The sequence below is a fragment of the Oncorhynchus mykiss genome, chromosome 13 (assembly GCF_057628025.1).
Source record: "Oncorhynchus mykiss isolate SJ-2025 chromosome 13, ASM5762802v1, whole genome shotgun sequence".
Classification (NCBI taxonomy): Eukaryota; Metazoa; Chordata; class Actinopteri; order Salmoniformes; family Salmonidae; genus Oncorhynchus; species Oncorhynchus mykiss.
Window position 1 is genome coordinate 62,858,332 of NC_143034.1, and position 27,039 is coordinate 62,885,370.

Consider the following 27,039-nt stretch of genomic DNA (forward strand, 5'->3'; position numbering starts at 1 on the left):
TCCTGCCATGAACGAAAGACAGATGAGAGAGAACGCTTTGGGCTGGATTCAATGAGTATGACAGAAGTATCGCAGAAAATCCATGTTACAGCTCGATTTAAATTTAAAGGCAATGTTCCCGTGTTCACGGAGACTTCATTGACGGTAAACACTTCATATGTCAGCTCAATCGGACATTACTTTTACATCTCTGTAAACATAAGGAACACATACACTCTAAAAAGAAAAGGTTCCTGGAGTATCCTTTAGGGGTTCTTCAAATTGAAACTGTGGGGGAACCTCTAGAAGTTCTTTGAGGAACCCTAAAATAACCCCTTTTAATGGATCATCAAATAAACTTTTGAATAACTTTTGGGGGTTATTTTTTTAAATACCCCCCCCCCCCCCCCCCCCTGATATTATTATTGTTAATGATAATAATATGCATAACAATAACACAATATTTTAGTTCTCAGTTTATTATGATTTTAGTGGCAAAGTCGAATTTAAAAATTCTAATATGAGGTAAACTCCCAGCAGAGTCCCAAGTCTTCTGGTGTGTTGATGTTAGTGTGTTGATGTTCTCTGTATCCATAGCCAGAATGATTTTGCCATGCGTGGTGATCGAACAGGTTTCCTGTTATATTCATCAGAGGTGTAGGAGGGTGAAGTCTGTGAATCCCCCCAAAAATGTAATTATACATAAGATTAACAAAACACACGACAGTATTCATACCTTGTTTTTTTGTGGTGAATGTGAATGAGAAAACCCTTTTTGATGAGGGTTTTCATATACATACCTTGTCCATAGAGGCCTATAGGCTATTCATTGAAGAGGCAAGGGAAGAGGATGGCAAATGTGATTTGCATATCATTCCAATTGACATACCTTTGTATGCCTCCTTGTCTGTATACCTGCAGACACAGACACAAAAGTGAGCAGTTCAGTCATCTGCACCCAATACAGCTAGCCTTCAACATATTATAGCCTACAACATATTATAGCCTACAAATTCTTACCTCTTTGTTGATTGATATCCATTGAATTGTGTCCAGTCTTTGTTTTAGAAAGATTTGCACAAATATGAAAAGAGAGATGGTATCATTACAAAACAAAATCCATTTAGATCATATAAGGGACCAACCTTAAATTGAGGAGATCTTTACATTTTTCAGTTAAGTGCCTTCACCTGCTGTCCTTTCAAATTCAAATCCAAATGTTTCAGTTGGGCAGTTAGGTTCCTGCAAGAACCCCCACCAACTAAGGAGGTTCCTCGATGAACCCCACCTCATATGGGGTTCTTGGAAGAACCTTTGTTGAACCCCTACTTTTTAGAGTGTACCAACAAAGACTGTCATTGTGCATAGTGATAAGTTGTCTGCTACAGTCATGTTCTCATAAGGGATAAAATATGAGTCTTCTTGTCCCCGTACACACTCATGTTGTACAAGGAATGCATAACACATTTGGCACAACCGTTGTGATACAACAGAGAGTTCTTCTGTACAAAAACAACAACACAAGGAACAGACAAAACTGTCCATTGTATCAGAAAAATATCTGTTGTATCACAACCATAATGTCAAATGCGTTGTAAATAAGTTGTACAATCTAAGTGTGTAGGGGGCCTTTGAGTGCTTTACATGAAGCAAACTGTTTACTCATGTGTTCAGTATTAGCTTATATTGTCACGCCCTGACCTTAGAGATCCTTATTTATTCTCTATGTTTGGTTAGGTCAGGCTGTGACTCGGGTGGGAGAATCTATGTTTTCTATTTCTTTGTTGTTTTTGCCTAGTGTGGTTCCCAATCAGAGGCAGCTGTCTATTGTTGTCTCTGATTGGGGATCATATATAACTTGTCATTTTCCGTTTGGGTTTTGTGGGGTGTTGTTTTCCGTTTAGTATCTGTGCCTGACGGAACTGTCCGCTTTTGTTTTTGTATTCGTTATTTTTGTTTGAGTGATTCTTGACAATAAAGATCATGAACACTTTCCATGCTGCGCTTTGGTCCACTCTTCCTTACGACGACGAGCGTTACATATATAACCGACGAGGTATATCTCAAGGGCATATCTTATCTAGATGAACTTCCATTAGATTCCAAAAGTATTCTGCATTATTATGGCTTTATGAGCAGGTTCACTTGCTCAGCAACTGGAATATAATAGGAGCCAACGTACCAGGCCAGGTCTGTGTGCTGTGAATGCAGAGTGGTCCACTTAGACAGACAGAGAGAAATAGAGAGAGAAATAGAGAGAGGGGGAAGAGAGATAGCGAGAGGGGGGGGGGCAGGGGGGGGGGCATAGAGTGGGAGAAACAACAGACATACACACACATTACGAGGCGAACCCCAGCCCAAGACAAAACAAACAGCAGGACTCTGCTGATTCATCTGAGGGCTCAGTAGGCTTTGATTGCTGACAATTTGTCTGTGTGCAGGCCGAGTGTGCGAAACCTCTAAATGCTCCTATCTGGCAGGCCACGTTTGAAGGGTTAATATGAAGACGGCAGACAACCTTCATCCTTTTGTCACCCTGAGGAGATGGAAAAGTTATTGCTGTGAAGTTTCTGTTGTTCGGTGAGAAAATACTGAATGTGGCATTTGGATATTGGTGAGATTTCGTTGCTTTTAAGCAAGAATACTTTTGAAGTCTGTGAGGAAAAGCGGGATTCCTCATGGATAGCAATAGTGATAGACAGTACAATGATACAGTAAACCGTCCAACATGTAGAATCTACATACGAAGCCTGGGAGGCTACAGAAAGCTAAACAACACAAATAAAGCAGATTGCATTTTCATTGGTTTATTCATACACAGTATCCTTTATACCCCAGTTAGCGAAGGAACAGGGGAGAACCTGACAAACAAAAGCAAGGAGAGTGAAATGAAAACAAAGCATACAAAACATCCCTGTGTTGTGGTCCCATGATCGCCACTGTGATTCAAATAATGACTGCAAGTGACTGTTGTTCCTCCTAAAAGTACATACTGCTTGGAGGTTTTGTGTCTATAGTAGCCCAAACACCGCCCACTCACTAGACATAGATTCTCAATGTGAGACGTCATTCACAGGGCTAACTAAGGTTAGCCTCTCTTTCCCACTAGTATCTGATAAGTTCTATAGAGAGTGCTATATTCTCCATGTAGAAACCTCCACATCTTTGAAGTAAAACATAATATCTAGATGGACAGATCCTGACTCAATGAAATACCTCTCAGTTTGTCTCATCAGCAATGTTGTGTAAACATATGGTTCCCCTTATTTCTAATAGGTCCATTTGGTCCAGATGGGACACTTTAATACTAAAATGGAATCAAAGTTACATGTTAACATCATTTCAGTAGTCATCCCCATTGAACAGCTACATTTCAAGGACATGCTACAAATACTTTTGTCTAACAGAAACGGACTAAATGCAAGACATTTGGCAATAGGCTGAAACGCCAAAACAACGGTGTCTTTGTGGTCAGGGTGTATTACACAATAGACCAACGTTTCTTTATTCTTTGGCAGTTCAGTTGTGTCTGATTGAACTTCCTGTGCTTGTTCTGTGTTGATCTCTCATTATGTAGGTTCACAGTCTGGCACAGAAAGAGATCTTCTACATAACCACAACCAAAACAGAAGAGACAGAAAATTCAAATCGTTGTGTCCATGGCTTAGATGTGAGTTCTGACTGAATTTAGAACTTGGTTGAGTCAGGAGACTGAACACTAAGACAAACCAATAAACAAATGGAGAAGAGGAGAACAGAAAGAGGAGAGAAGTGTAGTGGGAGGGGCTAGCGGGACAGGCGTGTGCCTCACTGTGATGCTTGGTGACACATGAACTTCATACTGTACACCTGGGGATCTGTGTTAACATGCATCATGCCTTCTCTCATGCTTAGATCAGGCCTTACCCTCACATGCACACAGCGAAAGCCAGAAAACACACTTCTGCCAAGGCTAGGAGTAGGAGTGTATTCAACCAGGGACCACGCGCCACAGTCACACATACTGTAGATACTGCATATCGTCTGTGAAACATTAAAGGTAGAGTCAGCGATATGACCAAGATGCACAAAGTAAACGGCATAGTGGGTCAATCTCCGCAACACACTGAGAGTGCGGGTCAGTTTTGGTCCAGTGCCTACTACTCTGTAAGCGCGTGAAGGGAACCCATGTACAGATACTGTGGGTGACTTTGTGAGAGTGAAGTCTTGAGTCTTGCTCATTGCAATTTCTGCGATGCTTTTTGTGCAAAGGTCATTTCTCTGACTCTACCTTTAAAATAGTCAAAAACAAACTGTGGATAAATAGAGAAAATACATATTACAAGGTTTCGCTGATAACAAAGCTACCAAAGATTCAGCCAAACGTCATGTGTTTTTGGGATAGTCATCTAAACAGAGATGTTTAACCCGTCTAAGGTAGTAAAAGCACATTCAGTTCGTGGTATAAAATCTGCGAGTCATTTCTCTTTTTGAAAAAGCTCTTTCGATATCTACAAAATGGTCGACAAATAGGGTAAACAATGTTCTCTCTGGACAGAAAAGTATAGAGGGAAACATACGGAATATGTTTAATAAGTAACAAGTCTCTGAATCTCATTCAGCTTTTCAGTGGGGTAGGACTTTCATACAGACAACAATGAATGAATCAACAGATATCATAATACTTGGTTTCACAATGATAAATATCAGACGTGTGCTGCAGCCCCTAGAAAGTCATCTAGCGCTTTTTCAGAATCAGGAAATAAGCATGCAACCGAGAACTGCATTGTGCATATGGAAAGAGCATTTTCAGTAGGAAAATCAAAACATCGTCTTCTCATGAACCTCAGTTCAAGATTTTTCCCCATAAATAGAAGTCCGGAATACCAAGTTACATGTTGTTGCAAACCTTATGAACAGAACCATATCCTCAATTCAGTCTTGCTCATAAATTCTCCTAAATAACTCTGAGAAAATTGGTACCGGTGCTTTCACCCAAAATAAAATTGGACACCATCTTTAAAAGTTCATCATTGTTTCATCAGTCAACTGTTCATACGGACCTAAAAGCTGTTCTTTAACAACATACTAGGTTAGACACAGCTATACTTGGTGGGTTACATTTTAGTAACGTTTTGTAAACGTTTGATAGCGGTTTGTAAACGTTCGGTAAGGGTTTGGAGTATATTAATAAAACTGCCAGAGAAACATGGTGTTGAGCTTAGTTTAGCGTGCTGACACCATCAGAAGGGTTGACGGCTTCATCACAAGGAAAGACATCATAGTTGACTATAGGAATTTCGTAAGAAAAGGACGCTGTAGATAGTAGATGTTTATATAGATATGTACTGGAATAAAATGATTTGTTTCACCTCTATTTTGGCACTCGTGTAACAGTAGATAATAGACCTCTCTTCTCTGTAGGTATATAAATATAATCTAGAATGTGGTGTAGCAGACTGTTTAGAAATGGCAGTACAGTACAGTAGGTACAACAGAGAGAGGAAAGGTAGGGACAGGAGGGTATGTTCCATCATGCTTCATAGGGAGGGAGTTCTCTTTTACTATCCATAGCAACACACTGAGGAATCATGAGATACTGTATGTAGTCCCACAGACAACTTCCGGACAGGAAGGTACTGTAGGGTTTGGCTCTAGGTTCTAGAGCAAGTAGGAGGTTCTGGAACTGTGGAAAACATGGAACCCATTCCTGAATGTTAGGCCAGTAGGTTGCAGAGTTAAAGGGTTCCCCATGGTAACAGTGTGCAATTCATGTCAATGCTTACTGTACTGTCAACGCTTACTGCAGGCCTACTTCTCAAATCAATGTATCCATGATTACTGCGCTCAATCACCAGATAGACATACTCCCCTGTACACCAACCCCTCCCTTACCCCCTCCATCGCATCAGACAAATTCCAATCGAGATCGTTCGCGGACAGCTTGTTTACAGAATGTCGCCGACTGAAGTCCAGAGAACACATGAAGATAATATTAGTCTCTTTGACAAAGGGACAATAGGGGATTGGTGGTCAATCTGGAGGGTTGCTGTCCCAGTCCCAGTCCACATGGCTCTCTTCTCCCCCTCTCTCTCTCTTGCTCTCTCACCAACCTCTTTCTCTCTCTTCCTCCTCTCCCTGATCTATCCCCTCATACCACACTGTGAAGGAGGGAAGGGTGGATGAACTGTGGGTTGATGTAGGAGAAACCAGCGAAGTCGCTCTGGTCAATGTTGGCGATGACTAGCTGGTCTGGAGGGGTCAACATGGGCTGGGTGCGTGTGAAGAACTTGTCAAAGTTTTCTGCTCCTTTGCCGCCCTGTGTGGGTGTGTGAGAGAGAGGGGGGAGGTAGAGGGAGAGACAGAGACATGGCTGATATTAGGCGGTAAAGGAAGTGCATTATGTTGCCCACAGCAAGAGGATGTCTAGCTGTCACTTTATGTGGGTGAATGATCTCATTACAACAGTATACTGTACCTCACGATACCTCCAGAATGATCTCATTATGACAGTATACTGTACCTCACAATACCTCCATAATGATCTCATTATGACAGTATACTGTACCTCACGATACCTCCAGAATGATCTCATTATGACAGTATACTGTACCTCACGATACCTCCAGAATGATCTCATTATGACAGTATACTGTACCTCACGATACCTCCAGAATGATCTCATTATGACAGTATACTGTACCTCACGATACCTCCAGAATGATCTCATTATGACAGTATACTGTACCTCACGATACCTCCAGAATGATCTCATTATGACAGTATACTGTACCCCACGATACCCCCAGAATGATCTCATTATGACAGTATACTGTACCTCACGATACCTCCAGAATGATCTCATTATGACAGTATACTGTACCTCACGATACCTCCAGAATGATCTCATTATGACAGTATACTGTACCTCACGATACCTCCAGAATGATCTCATTATGACAGTATACTGTACCCCACGATACCCCCAGAATGATCTCATTATGACAGTATACTGTACCCCACGATACCCCCAGAATGATCTCATTATGACAGTGTACTGTACCTCACGATACCTCCAGAACGATCTCATTATGACAATATACTGTACCTCACAATACCTCCAGAATAAATGGAGACCAGAATTAGCTCTGTTTGTATGTGAACCCACACTGATACATCCGCCATGAAGCAATGCGGCGGATATGGTGTGAGGGCTACGAGGCTTTTAGAGGGCTATTTTTAAACCAATGTATTCTTAAACCTCTGTAGGAGGGTTCGGTCACAAAGCCCCCACGCCCGGCAAGTGTGTTTGTAGGAAAAGAAGGGGCTGTGATGGAGAGAAGTGGGATGGAGGGAGAGAGGGGTGGGTAGGGGTTGGGGTGTAGGTTTGGTCACAAAGCCCCCACACCTGGTTGTGAGAGTGTGTTTAGCAATAGGAAGGGTGGCAAAGGAGGATGGTGGGATGGAGGGAGGGATGGAGGAGGGTAGATGGAGGCTGCAGCTGTGCTCTAGCAGTCTTTTAACCTCCCACAGTGACACATGGCTGCAGGCTCTCAGACCCACACAGGGTAGGAGATGAATCAGAGAGACACACACAGGCACGAACACACGCACGGACGAACACACACACACACACACACACACACACACACACACACACACACACACACACACACACACACACACACACACACACACACACACACACACACACACACACACACACACACACACACTAAGTGATGCCTACATTTCTACAGTGGCCAATTTAGTTATGGAAACAGACTCTCTAAAACTCTTTAAAAATAGTTTTACAACTCTTTAGAAATATGATACAAACCCCACTTATGAGTAATAGTGCACCTGAAGTGTGTGTCTTTGATGTTGTGCATCAGAGTGGTGAGTGGTCCTCTCCAGCCCTTTCCTGCAGTCAAATGACCAAATCGCCCTCTAGTGGCCTCATGGGTGGAATGTTATTAATATTTTTTAGAAACTTAGATTTTTTTTAAATGCAGAAAATGTTGTGTTTCTATGTCAAGCGGTTTTGTTATATTTCAGGCTCCTGTGATGTATATAAAGTGTAATATTTGGATTTAAACAAAAAATTGAATACATTTCAACTCCATATCTGACATGGTACAGGTGTCTTCTTCATTTTAAGACCATAACCATGTGTGTGAGGTGTATACTTTTCTTTCAAAGTAGATTTATTTAAGACTACCAAGAAACATTCCATGTGACCCTGATTTAGCCCACTGCATTAAAAGGTTAAAGTGCCAATACGTGTGTGCTACATCCACTTTTTGACTTTTAATTTTATGATATTTCCCCATTGATTCTTGAGGAATATAACTTATAAAACCCTCAAGAGCTTAGTTACATGTTTTTACTCCATCAGAACCCAAAATATAAGCTTGTTTTACTCCTTTGTTTGTAAACAGAATCATTGTAAACAAACACTGTATCACCTCAAAACATGGTCAAAACTGTCATTTTGATATGATGGATGGTCAGTCTTTCTATCCATAGCTTTGTCTATGAATTTGAGAGTGGATACATTTCTCCAGCCCCATCTCTTACTGTAGCTATCAGTGGAGGGGTGACGCTTTGTAATGGTTTGAACTGAAGATTTCTCCTTTAAAGAGACTTGTTATGATAGCAGCCTGTGCATGTGGATAAAAAGGTCTCTTTCATCTGATCATAGACTTCCAATAACTTCTGGAATGACTCTAATAGCTGGGTAAGTCACGCACGCACACATACACACCGTTTTAGGCTTGAATGGCGGTTGGATCTCTCTGTTGGCGAGGCGGTCCCAGTCGATACGTCTGAAGAAGGCCTGCTCCCGGATGTCCCTCTCGCCCTCCAGACCACAGCCCAGACGCTTTGATGGGTGCTTGGTCATGAACTGGAGGGTGGGGGAAGTAAAGTGATGGGGGAGGGAGAGAGAGGGAGGGAGAGAGAGAGAAAGAGAGAGAGAAGCCCATAACTGAGCATTATAGAAGCTACAATTGTATAGCCTTGACAACAGCAGTTCTTTATTACTGGTGTACTGGTGGTCTGTTGTGTAGCTTCCCTTCAACTCTTAAAGCCACTCTATATTTCCCTTTCCAACAGCATTCCTTAATAACCTTATTTTTGATCCATATTTTCATTATTCAGAATCCAGCCTAAAAATAGAAAGGGGAGGAAATTGCAAATGATGGTTATCGATAATATGTATTTAGCGCCTATTTTATTCAACTCCAAATTGTCTCATTTAATAATGATTTCATAGATCATATAGATTTAAAGGTGGAGGAGAGAAGGGTTGAGGAGACACGCCTCTGTTGTCACGACAACAATAGAGCATCAGATGAATTACTGTATATGTTCAGAAGCATGGACAGCGGGTGACATCATCCCTAAGTAACTGAACCGAAGACAGAACATCTAAATTGAATCTCTTCTATGTGTAAATTGCTGCAAAATTCAAATTTCAATGGTACACTGCCATTCAAAAGTTTGGGGCCTATGCCTATGTAGATATTCCATTAAAAAATCAGTCGTTTCCAACTACAATAGTCATTTACAACATTAACAATATCTACACTGTATTTCTGATACATTTTATGTTCTTTTAATGGACAAAAAAATGCTTTTCTTTCAATAACAAGAACATTTCTAAGTGACCCCAAACTTTTGAACGATAGTGTATATAAGCATGGCCATCCACAGAAAGAAGAGGAAGACTATGTGACTTTGATACCAAGGAGACCAGGGATGGTGACCCGCCAGGTGGCCTGCCAGGTGGCCCGCTTTTGTAGGAACTTAGTCAGGATCTCAACTTACTGTTGAGAGTTACAATTGTAGAATGAAATGTGTTTGTGCATCAGCAGTATTTTTCTTGTCATGTCAGTCACTGACAGTCACTCAATCAGCCCATGTCAGCAAACAAAATGAGATCGGTAAGTTAGTCTAGCCAGCTATATTAACATGTAGTAATCATGGTCAAATTACCGACCGGGGGCCCTTATTCATTTTTATTACTGAAACATTTTTCATCACCCTGTGGCAAAACGTGTGGAATTACAGGAAATTAGCTGTAAAAATTTTCTCTCCACCCACTGCCAATGAAATTATATAAAATTACTAAAACTTCCCTCCGCCCCATGGGAAAATGTGTAGAAATGCAGCAAACTTTCAGTTGGAGCATGCCATCCAGTTCCAAATCACATTGGCACCGTTGTGTGGTGTCAAAAATATATATATGTTGCCTCACAAGCATTGTGTAAAATGCTTTGTACATGAGTTGAACAACTTATGTATAGGGTCATCGATGCCCATTTAAAATGATGACCCCATATCTCCCAGTGAGTTGCTGTAGGAGAGATACAACCCCATATCTCTCAGTGAGTTACTGTAGGAGAGATACAACCCCATATCTCTCAGTGAGTTACTGTAGGAGAGATACAACCCCATATCTCCCAGTGAGTTACTGTAGGAGAGATACAACCCCATATATCTCAGTGAGTTACTGTAGGAGAGATACAACCCCATATCTCTCAGTGAGTTACTGTAGGAGAGATACAACCCCATATCTCCCAGTGAGTTACTGTAGGAGAGATACAACCCCATATCTCTCAGTGAGTTACTGTAGGAGAGATACAACCCCATATCTCTCAGTGAGTTACTGTAGGAGAGATACAACCCCATATCTCCCAGTGAGTTACTGTAGGAGAGATACAACCCCATATCTCTCAGTGAGTTACTGTAGGAGAGATACAACCCCATATCTCCCAGTGAGTTACTGTAGGAGAGATACAACCACATATCTCCCAGTGAGTTACTGTAGGAGAGATACAACCCCATATCTCCCAGTGAGTTACTGTAGGAGAGATACAACCCCATATCTCTCAGTGAGTTACTGTAGGAGAGATACAACCCCATATCTCTCAGTGAGTTACTGTAGGAGAGATACAACCACATATCTCCCAGTGAGTTACTGTAGGAGAGATACAACCCCATATCTCCCAGTGAGTTACTGTAGGAGAGATACAACCCCATATCTCTCAGTGAGTTACTGTAGGAGAGATACAACCCCATATCTCTCAGTGAGTTATTGTAGGAGAGATACAACCCCATATCTCTCAGTGAGTTACTGTAGGAGAGATACAACCACATATCTCTCAGTGAGTTACTGTAGGAGAGATACAACCCCATATCTCCCAGTGAGTTACTGTAGGAGAGATACAACCCCATATCTCTCAGTGAGTTACTGTAGGAGAGATACAACCCCATATCTCCCAGCTACTTACTCCCTTGCAGATGACGACAGCCTCCTTAGACATGGACTTGGGGTAGGACACGTTGTGCTCCATGATGGACTGGAACAACTCATCTTCATCCTCTCCATCGAACGGCGGCTTCAGGGAAACAACATACACACGTCATTCATTGATACAGTTGACAACCAAAATGTACACACGAGTGAGGGTCCACATTTTACTGCAATTTGCTTACTGAAGGTCCACATTTGTAGCAACATGGTTATAGTGGATAAGATATGAAAATAATTTTACTGTACATGCAGTGCTTATGGTATACTTACAGTATATCTTCAAAAAGGACAAATAGCCAAAGAAATGTGACCAATCATGTATTTTGTGACCAATCAATCCCCTTGTCTTTGTGATCTTACACAGCGCGATACCACCGGACTAGCCACCACTCTGAGGTGGAATAAAACAGAGGACAGTTGGGAACTCAGCCCTAAAAACCCAGCAGCCACTCAGAACCAACCTGTGGATCTAATTTCTGTGTGTGTGTGTGTGTGTGTGAGTTCCTTTAATGTTCCTCTGTGAAGTCTTTCATCTGTCATAGAAGTCATTGGTGTACAGTGGGTTCATATTGGCAATAGATGCCAGCCATAGTTCTCTACCATCTGTTCAGATTGTCCCATCAGAATGCAATGACATGCTTTGCCCTGTTATTGAGTGCTACTGTGACAACAACGCCATTAGCACACTCTGCCAACCCGGATGTCCTAGCCGTGTCTGAATCCTGGATGAGGAAGACCACCAAAAACCCTGAAATTTCCATCCTTAACTGTAACATTTTCCGACAAGATAGAACTGCCAAAGGGGGCGGTGATGTAATCTCCTGCAGAGAAAGCCTGCAGAGTTCTGTCTTACTACCCAGGTCTGTACTCACTGCCTCATTGCCTGCATCCGTAATGGGTCTGCGGTCAAATGACCACCCCTCATCACTGTCAAACGCTCCCTAAAACACTTCAGCAAGCAGGCCTTTCTAATCGACCTGGCCCGGGTATCCTGGAAGGATATTGACCTCATCCTGTCAGTAGAGGATGCCTGGTTATTCTTTAAAAGTGCCTTCCTCGCCATCTTAAATAAGCATGTCCCATTCAAAACATGTAGAACCAGGAACAGATATATAGCCATATATAGTCATATAGCCCTTGGTTCTCTCCAGACCTGACTGCCCTTGACCAGCATAAAAACATCCTGTGGCGTACTGCATTAGCATCAAACAGCCCCTGTGATATGCAACTTTTCAGGGATGTTAGGAACAAATATACACAGGCAATTAGGAAAGCTAAGGCTAGCTTTTTCAAGCAGAAATTTGCATCCTGTAGCACAAACTCAAAAACGTTCTGCGACACTGTAAAGTCCAAGGAGAATAAGAGCACCTCCTCCCAGCTGCCCACTGAACCGAGGCTAGGAAACACTGTCACCAACAATAAATCCACTATAATTAAGAATTTCAATAAGCATTTCTCTACGGCTGGCCATGCTTTCCACCTGACTACCCCCACCCCGATCAACAGCCCACCGCCCCCCCACAGAAACTCGCCCAAGCCTCCCCCACTTCTCCTTCACTCAAATCCAGATAGCGGATGTTCTGAAAGAGCTGCAAAATCTGGACCCCTACAAATCAGCCGGGCTAGACAATCTGGACCATCTCTTTCTAAAACGATCTGCCAAAATTGTTGCAACCCCTATTACTAGCCTGTTCAACCTCTCTTTCGTATCGTCTGAGATTCCCATAGATTGGAAGGCTGCCGCGATCATCCCCCTCTTCAAAGGGGGAGACACTCCAGACCCAAACTGCTACAGACCTATATCTATTCTACCCTGCCTTTCTAAGGTCTTCAAAAGCCAAGTTAACAAACAGATTACCGACCATTTCGAATCCCACCGTACCTTCTCCGCTATGCAAACTGGTTTCAGAGCTGGTCATGGGTACACCTCAGCCATGCTCAAAGTCCTAAACGATAGCATAACTGCCATCGATTAGAGACATTACTGTGCAGCCTTATTTATCGACCTGGCTAAGGCTTTCGACTCTGTCAATCACAACATTCTTATTGGCAGACTCAATAGCCTTGGTTTCTCAAATTATTTCCTCGCCTGGTTCACCAACTACTTCTCTGATAGAGTTCAGTGTGTCAAATTGGAGGGACCTCTGGCAGTCTCTATGGGGGTGCCACAGGGTTCAATTCTCGAGCCGACTCTTTTCTATGTATACATCAATGATGTCGCTCTTGCTGCTGGCGAGCTGAGATAAGGGGAGACTTTACCTAGCAGGGTCTTGTAGATGACCTGGAGCCATATATATATATATATATATAGGCTATAGAATGCTATGAAATATGGACTCAGCATAACATGAGGCCACATTTGATCTATTGAACAATAGACTTCCATCTGACAAATATACTACTGCACGTACCTGTCCTGCTAGCATCTCGTAGAGGAGAACCCCATAAGCCCACCAGTCCACTGATTTCCCATAGGGCTGATATGCAATGATCTGTCAGGAGAGAGGAGAGAAAGGTGAAAGAGCCACATTACATGAATAATATACTGCTGGAAGCCCAACCCAAACACACCCACTATTCCATTGTGGGACCAGCATGTGGGAACCACTGCAACCCATGTGATTTTCATATTTACCCAGGTTTGCTCTGCCTGCAATTTCAGTCAAGGACAGTTACTCTGGTCTGAGCTACGTTAACAGCAGTAGCAGCACATACGATTGTTCTCTTCTAAACTTCCACCACACCACCCACCATTATTACAGTGGGCTATGTATATCTGCCATAACAAAGGACTATTTTCCTACCATCCAATTTACCAGTCCACATGTCCACCCACACACACACACACACACACACACACACACACACACACACACACACACACACACACACACACACACACACACACACACACACACACACACACACACACACACACACACACAGCTAAATTGTAACTGAGCTGTGATGGCTTTTGCCACAGACGTGAAATGAGATTCAATTCTTACATGTAGTGAGGGATAAAACACAGCACGTGCAGAAATTGGGAAAGAACATTCTACCACCGGTCACCCCCTCAAGCAGACAATACAGGAAGCAGCTCTACCACCTGTCTCCGTTCATGACCCCTTATCTCTGGCCCTCGGCATCCTCACCCCTACCCCTTAATTTCTTCCCTCCTGTCCCCCTCAGTCTCTCCCCCTCAGTCTCTCCCACTCAGTCTCTCCCCCTCAGTCTCTCCCACTCAGTCTCTCCCCTAAGTCTCTCCCACTCAGTCTCTACCTTAAGTCTCTCTCACTCAGTCTCTCCCCCTCAGTCTCTCCCCCTCAATCTCTACCTTCAGTCTCTCCCTTCAGACTCCCCCATCAGTCTCTCCCCATCAGTCTCTCCCCATCAGTCTCTCCCACTCAGTCTCTACCTTAAGTCTCTCTCACTCAGTCTCTCTCACTCAGTCTCTCCCCATCAGTCTCTCCCCTCAATCTCTCGCCCCCAGTCTCTCCCCTCAGTCCCCCCCCGTGGTCCTCACCTCTGGGGCGATATAGTCGGGGGTACCACAGAAAGTGCGTGTGACCATGCCTTCATACATGTTCTCCTTACACATGCCAAAGTCTGCTATCTTAATGTGGCCCTCAGAGTCCAGCATCACGTTGTCCAATTTGAGGTCCCTGTGATAGAGGGATCAAAGAAAGGGAGAGAGATAAAGAGCAAGAGAGTTGGTGACAGACAGAGACAGTGAAAGAGCAATTATTTTTTTAGGCAAGTCAGTTAAGAACAAATTCTTATGTGGAAGGAAGGCGTTTGAGAGTTTAATTGTGTAAGCTGTCATTTGATTACGGAGCTGGTGTGTTGTTGACTGAATTATTACTGTTTGTTCTTTCTGAAGGAGGCAGAAGATCAGAGGGAGGCTGAAAACATTTGAAAAACATCAATATTTTGCCTTAAATTATCCTGTTTTTCTGTCCCTCAACACGCATTCAACACACTAAAACACTACAACAGACAATCATTCTTTGGCCTCTAATCAGTTGTGGTCCTACAGCAGCCCGCCTCTTTTCACCATTCCTTCGCTTCTACCTTCCTTTCTGGCGTCTTTCTGCTCTTTTGCCTGTTCATTTGCTTTCGCTCTGCGTTTTATATTAGTCCTTTAGTCCTGTGTCTTATATCACTGTGTTTTAGCCCTGTGTTTTATATCACTGTGTTTTAGCCCTGTGTTTTATATCACTGTGTTTTAGCCCTGTGTCTTATATCACTGTGTTTTATATCACTGTGTTTTAGCCCTGTGTCTTATATCACTGTGTTTTAGCCCTGTGTTTTATATCACTGTGTTTTAGCCCTGTGTTTTATATCACTGTGTTTTAGCCCTGTGTCTTATATCACTGTGTTTTATATCACTGTGTTTTAGCCCTGTGTCTTATATCACTGTGTTTTATATCACTGTGTTTTAGCCCTGTGTCTTATATCACTGTGTTTTAGTCATGTGTTTTATATCACTGTGTTTAAGCCCTATGTCTTATATCACTGTGTTTAATATCACTGTGTTTTAGCCCTGTGTTTAATATCACTGTGTTTTATATCACTGTGTTTTAGCCCTGTCTTTAAGCCCTGTGTTTTATATCACTGTGTTTTAGCACTGTGTTTTATATCACTGTGTTTTATATCACTGTGTTTTAGCACTGTGTTTTATATCACTGTGTTTTAGCCCTGTCTTTAAGCCCTGTGTTTTTTATCACTGTGTTTTAGCACTATGTTTTATATCACTGTGTTTTAGCACTGTGCTTTATATCACTGTGTTTTAGCCCTGTGTTTTATATCACTGTGTTTTATATCACTGTGTTTTAGCCCTGTCTTTAAGCCCTGTGTTTTATATCACTGTGTTTTATATCACTGTGTTTTAGCCCTGTGTTTTATATTACTGTGTTTTATATCACTGTGTTTTAGCACTGTGTTTTATATCACTGTGTTTTAGCCCTGTCTTTAAGCCCTGTGTTTTATATCACTGTGTTTTATATCACTGTGTTTTAGCACTGTGTTTTATATCACTGTGTTTTAGCCCTGTCTTTAAGCCCTGTGTTTTATATCACTGTGTTTACCACAGAACCACATATTACTTCCGGCGCCGACAGAGATGGCCGCCTCGCTTCACGTTCCTAGGAAACTATGCAGTATTTTGTTTTTTTACGTGTTATTTCTTACATTGGTACCCCAGGTAATCTTAGGTTTTATTACATACAGTCGAGAGGAACTTCTGGATATAAGAGCAACGTCAACTCACTATCATTACGACCAGGAATACGACTTTCACGAAACGGAACCAAAACAACGTCACCGTAAACGGGGCCGACGAAGCGGTCTTCTGGTCAGGCTCCGTAGACGGGCACATCGCGCACCGCTCCCGAGCATACTACTCGCCAATGTCCAGTCTCTTGACTACAAGGTTGATGAAATCCGAGAAAGGGTAGCATTCCAGAGAGACATAACAGACTGTAACGTTCTTTGCTTCACGGAAACATGGTTCACTCGAGACACGCTATCGGAGTCGTTACAGTCAGCTGGTTTCTTCACACATCGCACCGACAGAAACAAGCATCTTTCTGGTAAGAAGATGGGCGGGGGGGTATGCCTTATGATTAACGAGACGTGGTGTGATCATAACAACATACAGGAACTCAAGTCCTTCTGTTCACCTGAATTAGAATTCCTCACAATCAAATGTCATCCGCATTATCTACCAAGAGAATTCTCTTCGATTATAATCACAGCCGCATATATTCCTCCCCGACAGCCCTGAACAAACTTTATTTGACTCTATGTAAACTGGAAACCACATATCCTGAGGCTGCATTCATTGTAGCTGGAGATTTTAACAAGGCTAATCTGAAAACAAGACTCCCTAAATTCTATCAGCATATTGATTGAGCTACCAGGGCTGGTAAAACCCTGGATCATTGTTATTCTAACTTCCGCAACGCATATAAGGCCCTCCCCCTGCCCTCCTTTTGGAAAAGCTGACTACGACTCCATTTTGTTGCTCCCAGCCTATAGACAGAGACTAAAACAGGAAGCTCCCGCGTTCAGGTCTGTTCAACGCTTTTCCGACCAATCTGATTCCACGCTTCAATGGTTCAGACAAAAGAGGTATGTGGCAGGGTCTACATTCAATCACAGATTACAAAAAGAAAACCAGCCCCATCACGGACCAGGATGTCTTGCTCCTAGGCAGACCAGCTGGCTGGTGTGTTTACGGACATATTCAATCAATCCTTATCCCAGTCTAGTGTTCCCACATGCTTCAAGAGGGCCACCATTGTTCCTGTTCTCAAGAAAGCTACGGTAACTGAGCTAAACGACTACTGCCCCGTAGCACTCACTTCCGTCATCATGAAGTGCTTTGAGAGACTAGTCAAGGACCATATCACCTCCATCCTACCTGACACCCTAGACCCACTCCAATTTGCTTACCGCCCCAATAGGTCCACAGACGATGCAATCGCAACCACACTGCACACTGCCCTAACCCATCTGGACAAGAGGAATACCTATGTGAGAATGCTGTTCATCGACTACAGCTCATCATTTAACACCATAGTACCCTCCAAACTCATCATCAAGCTCGAGACCCTGGGTCTCAACCCCGCCCTGTGCAACTGGGTACTGGACTTCCTGACGGGCCACCCCCAGGTGGTGAGGGTAGGTAACAACCCGCTGATCCGCGGGATGGAGATGTATATACTGTACTCAATACCATCTACTCCATCTTGCCTATGCCGTTCTGTACCATCACTCATTCATATATTTTTATGTACATATTCTTCATCCCTTTACACTTGTGTGTATAAGATAGTTGTTGTGGAATTGTTAGGTTAGATTACTCGTTGGTTATTACTGCATTGTCGGAACTAGAAGCACAAGCATTTCGCTACACTCACATTAATATCTGCTAACCATGTGTATGTGACAAATACAATTTGATTTGATTTGATGGAGATAAAACAGAGCTTTCTCTTTCTCTCTCTCTTTGAACCTCTCATTCCATATCTCTACCTCTATATTCCTCCCCCTTTACATCTGTCTTTCCTTTCTTCAAAACTAATTCTCTCTTACTATTGCTTTTGTCTCCATTCTCTAACTCTTTCCCTGTAGCCTACAGTATTCTCCATGTACAGTATCTATGTACAGTTGAAGTCCGAAGTTTACATACACCTTAGCCAAATACATTTAAATTTTCACACTCCTGACAATTAATCCTAGTAAAAATGTCCTGTTACAGGCCAGTTAGGATCACCACTTTATTTTAAGAATGTGAAATGTCAGAATAATAGTAGAGAGAATAATTTATTTTAGCTTTTATTTCTTTCATCACATTCCCAATGGGTCAGATGTTTACATACACTCAATTAGTATTTGGTAGCATTGCCTTTAAATTGTTTAACTTGGGTCAAACGTTTCGGGTAGCCTTCCACAACCTTCCCACAATAAGTTGGGTGAATTCTGGCAGAGCTGGTGTAACTGAGTAAGGTTTGTAAGCCTTCTTGCTCGCACACGCTTTCAGTTCTGCCCACAAATATTCTATAGAATTTGAAGTCAGGGCTTTGTGATGGCCACTCCAATACCTTGCCTTTATTGTCCTTAAGCCATTTTACCACAACTTTGGAAGTATGCTTGGGGTCATTGTCCATTTGGAAGACCCATTTGCGACCAAGCTTTAACTTCCTGACTGATGTCTTGTGATGTTGCTTCAATATGTCCACATAATTTTCCATCCTCACGATGCCATCTATTTTGTGAAGTGCCCCAGTCCCTCCTGCAGCAAAGCACCCCCACAACATGATGCTGCCACCCCCGTGCTTCACGGATGGGATGGTGTTATTCGGCTTGCAATCCTCCCCCTTTTTCCTCCAAACATAATGATGGTCATTATGGCCAAACAGCTCTATGTTTGTTTCATCAGCCCAGAGGATATTTCTCCAAAAAGTACGATCTTTGCCCCCATGTGCAGTTGCAAACCGTAGTCTGGCTTTTTTTATGGTGGTTTTGGAGCAGTGGCTTCTTCCTTGCTGAGTTGCCTTTCAGGTTATGTTGATATGGGACTCGTTTTACTGTGGATATAGATACTTTTGTACCTGTTTCCTCCAGCATCTTCACAAGGTCCTTTGCTGTTGTTCTGGGATTTATTTGCACTTTTCGACCCAGGTAAGTTGGTTCTCGAGGAGACAGAATGCGTCTCCTTTCTGAGCGGTGTGACGGCTGCATGGTCCCATGGTGTTTATACTTGCATACTATTGTTTGTACAGACGAACGTGGTACCTTCAGGCATTTGGAAATTGCTCCCAAGGTGGAGGTCTCCAATTTTTTGCTGATTTCTTTTCATTTTCCCATGATGTCAAGCAAAGAGGCACTGAGTGTGAAGGTAGGCCTTGAAATACATCCACAGCAACACCTCCAATTGACTCAAACGATGTCAATTAGCCTATCATAAGCTTCCAAAGCCATGACATTATTTTCTGTAATTTTCCAAGCTGTTTAAAGGCACAGTCCATTTTGTGTACAACTGACCCACTGGAATTGTGATACAGTGTGTAAAGTGTATAAGTGAAATAATCTGTCTGTAAACAATTGTTGGAAAAATGACTTGTGTCATGCACAAAGTAGATGTCCTAACTGACTTGCCAAAACTATAGTTTGTTAACAAGAAATTTGTGGAGTGGTTGGAGTTGTAATGGCTCCAACCTAAGGTTATGTAAACTTCCAACTTCAACTGTACATCTCTTAGCCTTGGCTCTTCCTTTCTCTCTTTCTTTATCTTCCCTGTACTGCTCCTTCTTTTATCTCACTACCTCTACAATGAGTCTCTCAGTCTGTATTTATAGAACCTTCTAAGCTAACTTTTTCAGCATGCAGATATAATTAAGATACAGCTATTATAAACAAGCCAGGCAAAGTTGCAGCTCAATACTCAGCTTTCACAAACAGCAGTTACTCCCTGTGTCACCACAGTTTCTCAATAACACTGTAGTTGTCCCTGATGTGTTTTAAATTTCAGTGTGGGACAAATTTCTACACTACACCGGATAAGGAAATCCCCCAAACTAGTGTAGAGATGAATATGGTTCCAGGGAGACTTTCACACCCACCTGTATACAACACCCTTTCTGTGCAGGAAGAACAGGCCCACAGCGATCTCTGCAGCATAGAACCTACAATGGCAACAACATGATCACTTAGAAACATGGAAAAGCATGTAGATATGTGAAAAGTGTGATGATTTTTCAAAACAGTAGATGTTACAGAAAGGTATGATACCAGGTTGATAATACAGTACATCCATTTACAGAGAGCTGACTTTGAGGATATAGATGCTGTGCACTATTGACTTTAAACTGTCTTATAGGTGAGCTAGGTCTATATGTATGGCTGTTGATATATAGCCAGTGACAACAGACTGTAACTTACACTGCCTGTGGCTCCTTGAACTTGCCCACACGCTGAATGTGGTACATGAGGTCCCCTCCGTTAATATACTCCATCACAAAGTACAGACGATCCTAGGAGAGATGACAGAGATGGAGCGAGGGAGAGAGAGAGAGTCATCAACATCAAACAAGCCTTCACAAAAGCTGAAAGGCAGGATGTTGTGTTTATAGAACACCTCTGTACTACCTGACCTACAGCCTCCTATTAATACCTGTACTACCTGACCCACAGCCTCCTATTAATACCTGTACTACCTGAACCACAGCCTCCTATTAATACCTGTACTACCTGAACCACAGCCTCCTATTAATACCTGTACTACCTGACCCACAGCCTCCTATTAATACCTGTACTACCTGAACCACAGCTTCCTATTAATACCTGTACTACCTGACCCACAGCCTCCTATTAATACCTGTACTACCTGACCCACAGCCTCCTATTAATACCTGTACTACCTGAACCACAGCCTCCTATTAATACCTGTACTACCTGACCCACAGCCTCCTATTAATACCTGTACTACCTGAACCACAGCCTCCTATTAATACCTGTACTACCTGACCTACAGCCTCCTATTAATACCTGTACTACCTGACCCACAGCCTCCTATTAATACCTGTACTACCTGACCTACAGCCTCCTATTAATACCTGTACTACCTGACCCACAGCCTCCTATTAATACCTGTACTACCTGAACCACAGCCTCCTATTAATACCTGTACTACCTGACCCACAGCCTATTAATACCTGTACTACCTGACCCACAGCCTCCTATTAATACCTGTACTACCTGACCCACAGCCTATTAATACCTGTACTACCTGACCTACAGCCTCCTATTAATACCTGTACTACCTGACCTACAGCCTCCTATTAATACCTGTACTACCTGAACCACAGCCTCCTATTAATACCTGTACTACCTGAACCACAGCTTCCTATTAATACCTGTACTACCTGACCTACAGCCTCCTATTAATACCTGTACTACCTGACCCACAGCCTCCTATTAACACCTGTACTACCTGACCCACAGCCTCCTATTAATACCTGTACTACCTGAACTACAGCCTCCTATTAATACCTGTACCACCTGAACCACAGCCTCCTATTAATACCTGTACTACCTGACCCACAGCCTCCTATTAATACCTGTACTACCTGAACCACAGCCTCCTATTAATACCTGTACTACCTGACCCACAGCCTCCTATTAATACCTGTACTACCTGAACCACAGCCTCCTATTAATACCTGTACTACCTGACCTACAGCCTCCTATTAATACCTGTACTACCTGACCTACAGCCTCCTATTAATACCTGTACTACGTGACCCACAGCCTCCTATTAATACCTGTACTACGTGACCCACAGCCTCCTATTAATACCTGTACTACCTGAACCACAGCCTCCTATTAATACCTGTACTACCTGACCCACAGCCTCCTATTAATACCTGTACTACCTGACCCACAGCCTCCTATTAATACCTGTACTACCTGAACCACAGCCTCCTATTAATACCTGTACTACCTGACCTACAGCCTATTAATACCTGTACTACCTGACCTACAGCCTCCTATTAATACCTGTACTACCTGACCCACAGCCTATTCATACCTGTACTACCTGAACCACAGCCTCCTATTAATACCTGTACTACCTGACCTACAGCCTCCTATTAATACCTGTACTACCTGACCTACAGCCTCCTATTAATACCTGTACTACCTGACCCACAGCCTCCTATTAATACCTGTACTACCTGACCTACAGCCTCCTATTAATACCTGTACTACCTGACCCACAGCCTCCTATTAATACCTGTACTACCTGACCCACAGCCTCCTATTAATACCTGTACTACCTGACCTACAGCCTCCTATTAATACCTGTACTACCTGACCCACAGCCTATTAATACCTGTACTACCTGACCCACAGCCTCCTATTAATACCTGTACTACCTGACCCACAGCCTCCTATTAATATCTGTACTACCTGAACCACAGCTTCCTATTAATACCTGTACTACCTGACCTACAGCCTCCTATTAATACCTGTACTACCTGACCCACAGCCTCCTATTAATACCTGTACTACCTGAACCACAGCTTCCTATTAATACCTGTACTACCTGACCCACAGCCTATTAATACCTGTACTACCTGACCCACAGCCTCCTATTAATACCTGTACTACCTGACCCACAGCCTCCCATTAATACCTGTACTACCTGACCCACAGCCTCCCATTAATACCTGTACTACCTGACCCACAGCCTCCTATTAATACCTGTACTACCTGACCCACAGCCTCCTATTAATACCTGTACTACCTGAACCACAGCCTCCTATTAATACCTGTACTACCTGACCCACAGCCTCCTATTAATACCTGTACTACCTGAACCACAGCCTCCTATTAATACCTGTACTACCTGAACCACAGAAATAGAAAGCTGACAGACGTCAACGGAGGAAACAAAACACAGTAGGTTTGTACCCTCATCAGTACCCTGCTGATGTACACAACATAGAAGACCAACAGTCCCATAATCCATCCCTGAAGTGTATGAAAGCCCAGCAGGTGTCAGGTGTAACCTTCAGACCTGAGTGTTTTATTGTTTTATGAAAGGCCTTATAAGTCATCTGTCAGTCAGACAGAGAGGCTGGAGCAGGACTCTCCACAGGGCTGATTGAAGACAAAGGCCTCTCTTCTCTCTCTGCTCCCTCTGCTCTGTAGATCTATATGATGGGGTTGTTTGGAGAGGTTCAACTCACTCAACTCACTGGCCACTGTGTTGAAGCAGTGTGTGCCGTGTACACGCACAAAGACAATGACACAAAAGAAACATACACACATTAAATACACACATTTGTTTTACTATCCTTGTGGGGACCAAACGATTGATTCCCATTCAAAATCCTATTTTCCCTAAACCTTAACCTAACCCGAACCATAACCCTAATCCAAAACCCCAACCTTAACCCTAAACTGTACCCTTAACCTAACCCTAATTCTAACCCTAACCCTAATTCTAACCCTAAACCTAAACCCACCCCTAAGCCTAAAATAGTAATGTTCCTTGTGGGGACAGGCAAAATGTCTTCACTTGGCAGAACTGTCTTTGTTTTCTTATCCTTGTGAGGACTTCACACACAAGCCCGTGCTCTACAGGAGTGTGTGTAGATGCGTCGTCAAGGGCTCTGTCTGTTTCTTATCCTTGTGAGGACTTCACACACAAGCCCGTGCTCTACAGGAGTGTGTGTAGATGCGTCGTCAAGGGCTCTGTCTGTTTCTCATCCTTGTGAGGACTTCACACACAAGCCCGTGCTCTAAAGGAGTGTGTGTAGATGCGTCGTCAAGGGCTCTGTCTGTTTCTTCTCAGTGAGAGGTTCATGAAAGAGTGATGAGAACACACTGACGAGGCCTCCTCTATTATTCAGCTGCAGCATGACCCCTGAACCCCCTAGTCCCACTGGGAATCCCCTGTGTGTGTGTGTGTGTGTGTGTGTGTGTGTGTGTGTGTGTGTGTGTGTGTGTGTGTGTGTGTGTGTGTGTGTGTGTGTGTGTGTGTGTGTGTGTGTGTGTGTGTGTGTGTGTGTGTGCGTATATGTGTAAGTCCATGTATGTATGCCCATGTGTGCATGTGTGTGTACAGTACCTACCACAGTCTGAAAGCAGGAGTGGAGTGCAGTGAGGAACGGTGGTTTGTCTCTCTGGGCCAGGACTCTCTTCTCTACCATGGTACACTCCACATCATCATCCTGGATCACCACGTCCTTCTTCAGGATCTTGACGGCGTACAGCTCCTCTGTGGACTTCATCTCTGCCAGCATCACCTACACAGGGACACCTGGGGTTAAAGGATTTACACCACTAGCCCTAACCCTAACCTTAAAGGGACATTACATTCCAAAAATATAAGTTTGTCAGATGTTTTCACACTTCAAAAGTAGTCTACCGAATATGTCAAAAATGATCCCTGCCATTGGTTCTGCTGGTCCAGCTTGATGCCTCAACCTCTAATGAATTCAACTACTCACATGTTACATTCCCAGCCTCTTCTCTTACCTTGCCAAAGCTGCCCTTCCCCAGCAGAGCCAGAAAGTTGAAGTCACTGAGTCGGACACGGTCCATTCCGGGCACGGTGCGGTCCGAGCTGAACCGTCTGTGGTCCGCTGGCGTAATCACTTTCTTCCCATGGCCCAGCTTGGCTTTCTACGTCGCAAAACACACATACGCAGATACGTACGCACGCACACACACACACACACATCGCACGCACGCACGCACACACACACACACACACACACACACATCGCACGCACGCACACACACACACACACACACAAACACAAACTTGTTACACCACATTTTATTAACCCCACATATTACAATTCATACTACATGCTCCACAGACATGACTCAACATCCAACAAACAAAATAACAAAAATGTCATGAGGTGCTTGATGCAGCCTGCCAAGTAAATGATCTGTCCTTAAGGGAGAGTGGCACCCATAGGCCTCTAATCTAAAGTAGTGCACTATAAAGGGAACAGGGGGCTATTTGGGATGCATCCAGATTCTTTCTTTCGAACAACCAACATGATGAAATTCTACTCTTCTGATTCTGACAGCATCAAATGAAACCCAGTGCTCAGCTGCCTGTCATCCAGTGTCTATTGGTGTGGAACAGAGTTGAGACCAAGCATTAAAGGGGCAATCTGCGATTGCTACATCCATTTTGGGACTTTTAAATGAATTATATATATCCATTGATTCGTCAAGAATATAACTTAGAAATGCCTCATGAGAGTAGTTCAACTGTCATCAGAACCCAAAATAGAAGATTGTTTTACTCCATTGTTTGTAAACAATGTAATTGTAAACAAACACTGTATAGCTTCAAAATAGTTAAAACTGTCATTTTGATCAGATGGATGGTCAGTTCTTGCATCGATTGCTCTGTCAATACATTTCCCTAACCCTATACCTCAGGTGTTTACCCAAAAAAGCAGAGGGGTGTCCACTTTTGTGTTGTTTAAATAGCAGATTGCCCCTTTAAGTGTCTCCTGCCTATGAGACTGACAGAGAGTCAGTCAGAAAGTATAGTCTGGTCCTCTGGGACTTGTGGGAGTTCCATAACAGTCAGGTAGTCACAAACACTATTCCCACTCATCTGTCTGCTTTATGGTAGCTTTAACACTGGGATAGATGCCATGGTAATAGACTGCTACCATGCTCTATCCTTTGACGATAGGCTTACAGCTTTTAAGATCTACATATTTTCAAGGATTCAGAATGGACCCATGATGAAGCTACTTCATAGCTAGTAGGGAGGTGGTAATAACAAGTTCCTATAGAGCTTCAGAAACAATTTATATCCCAAACAACACAAACTTATTCAGAAAATGAATGCAGAAACACCAAGACAACATAAAGATTTGATAACTAAAAGTTGTAATAACAGAACAATTCAGATGTTTTGATGTTTCATATCGACTGATTGGAGCATAAAAAAATATATTTGTTGCCCTTTGATTGACAGTTATCCAGAGTAGTATTTGGCATTATTGTGAGGGCATGGGTGTGGGTCAGTAGGGGTGTCTCTGTTCCCCTTTGTGACAATGATTGGACTGCCATGTCCCCAACACAGAGGGCAATTAGAGCTCACCGGCCACCACTGCAGCTCCAACCGCTGTCTGTTTCTTTCAGATAACAAGAGAAAAAGGAAACTAACACCCAGCAGAGAGACAACTGTTGCCAGGCCAACTACCTGTCTATGATTGCATTTCAGAAAGAACTGAAGCCTTGGACCAGACTCGCTATCACGGTCCTGATTCTATTATGATTCTGGTGATGAATGCACACCTGATGAAAAATACAAACACGATTTGACAAAATGAACTGCAATTTTTTAAGGACCGGTTGACTTTGTCTTTTCGATAACTAGGTATTTTTAATTTGTTGAAATTTGTCTCTGGACACCAGGGAAAGACTCTTGACACTCTGATGAAGGCCAACCGTTGCCGCTTGCTATAGACCACCTTCTGCCCCCAGCTGTGCCCTGGACACCATATGTGAATTGATTGTCCCCCATCTATCTTCAGAGCTCGTGCTGTTATTTGACCTAAACTGGGACATGCTTAACACCCCGGCCATGCTACAATCTAAGCTTGATGTACCTCAATCTCACACAAATTATCAATGAACCCACCAGAACCCACCCAAATCCGTAAACACAGGCACCCTCACAGATATCATCCTAACCAACCTGC

General features: G+C 43.0%; 1 protein-coding gene across 1 annotated transcript in view; it reads right to left on the reverse strand.

Annotated features, from left to right (window-relative positions):
- Nucleotides 1-2,770: 2,770 nt before the first annotated feature.
- LOC110486800 (protein kinase C alpha type) overlaps nucleotides 2,771-27,039 on the reverse strand; it is a 206,491-nt gene continuing 182,222 nt past the window's right edge. Inside the window, exons 9-17 of the mRNA XM_090197092.1 lie at nucleotides 24,833-24,979; nucleotides 24,427-24,600; nucleotides 20,729-20,820; nucleotides 20,410-20,472; nucleotides 14,805-14,943; nucleotides 13,690-13,770; nucleotides 11,256-11,363; nucleotides 8,726-8,866; nucleotides 2,771-6,277 (exon numbers count right to left, since the gene is read on the reverse strand). Coding sequence (XP_090053218.1) covers nucleotides 6,110-6,277; nucleotides 8,726-8,866; nucleotides 11,256-11,363; nucleotides 13,690-13,770; nucleotides 14,805-14,943; nucleotides 20,410-20,472; nucleotides 20,729-20,820; nucleotides 24,427-24,600; nucleotides 24,833-24,979 — 1,113 coding nt within the window. The 3' untranslated portion in view covers nucleotides 2,771-6,109. The remainder of the gene's footprint in view (nucleotides 6,278-8,725; nucleotides 8,867-11,255; nucleotides 11,364-13,689; nucleotides 13,771-14,804; nucleotides 14,944-20,409; nucleotides 20,473-20,728; nucleotides 20,821-24,426; nucleotides 24,601-24,832; nucleotides 24,980-27,039) is intronic.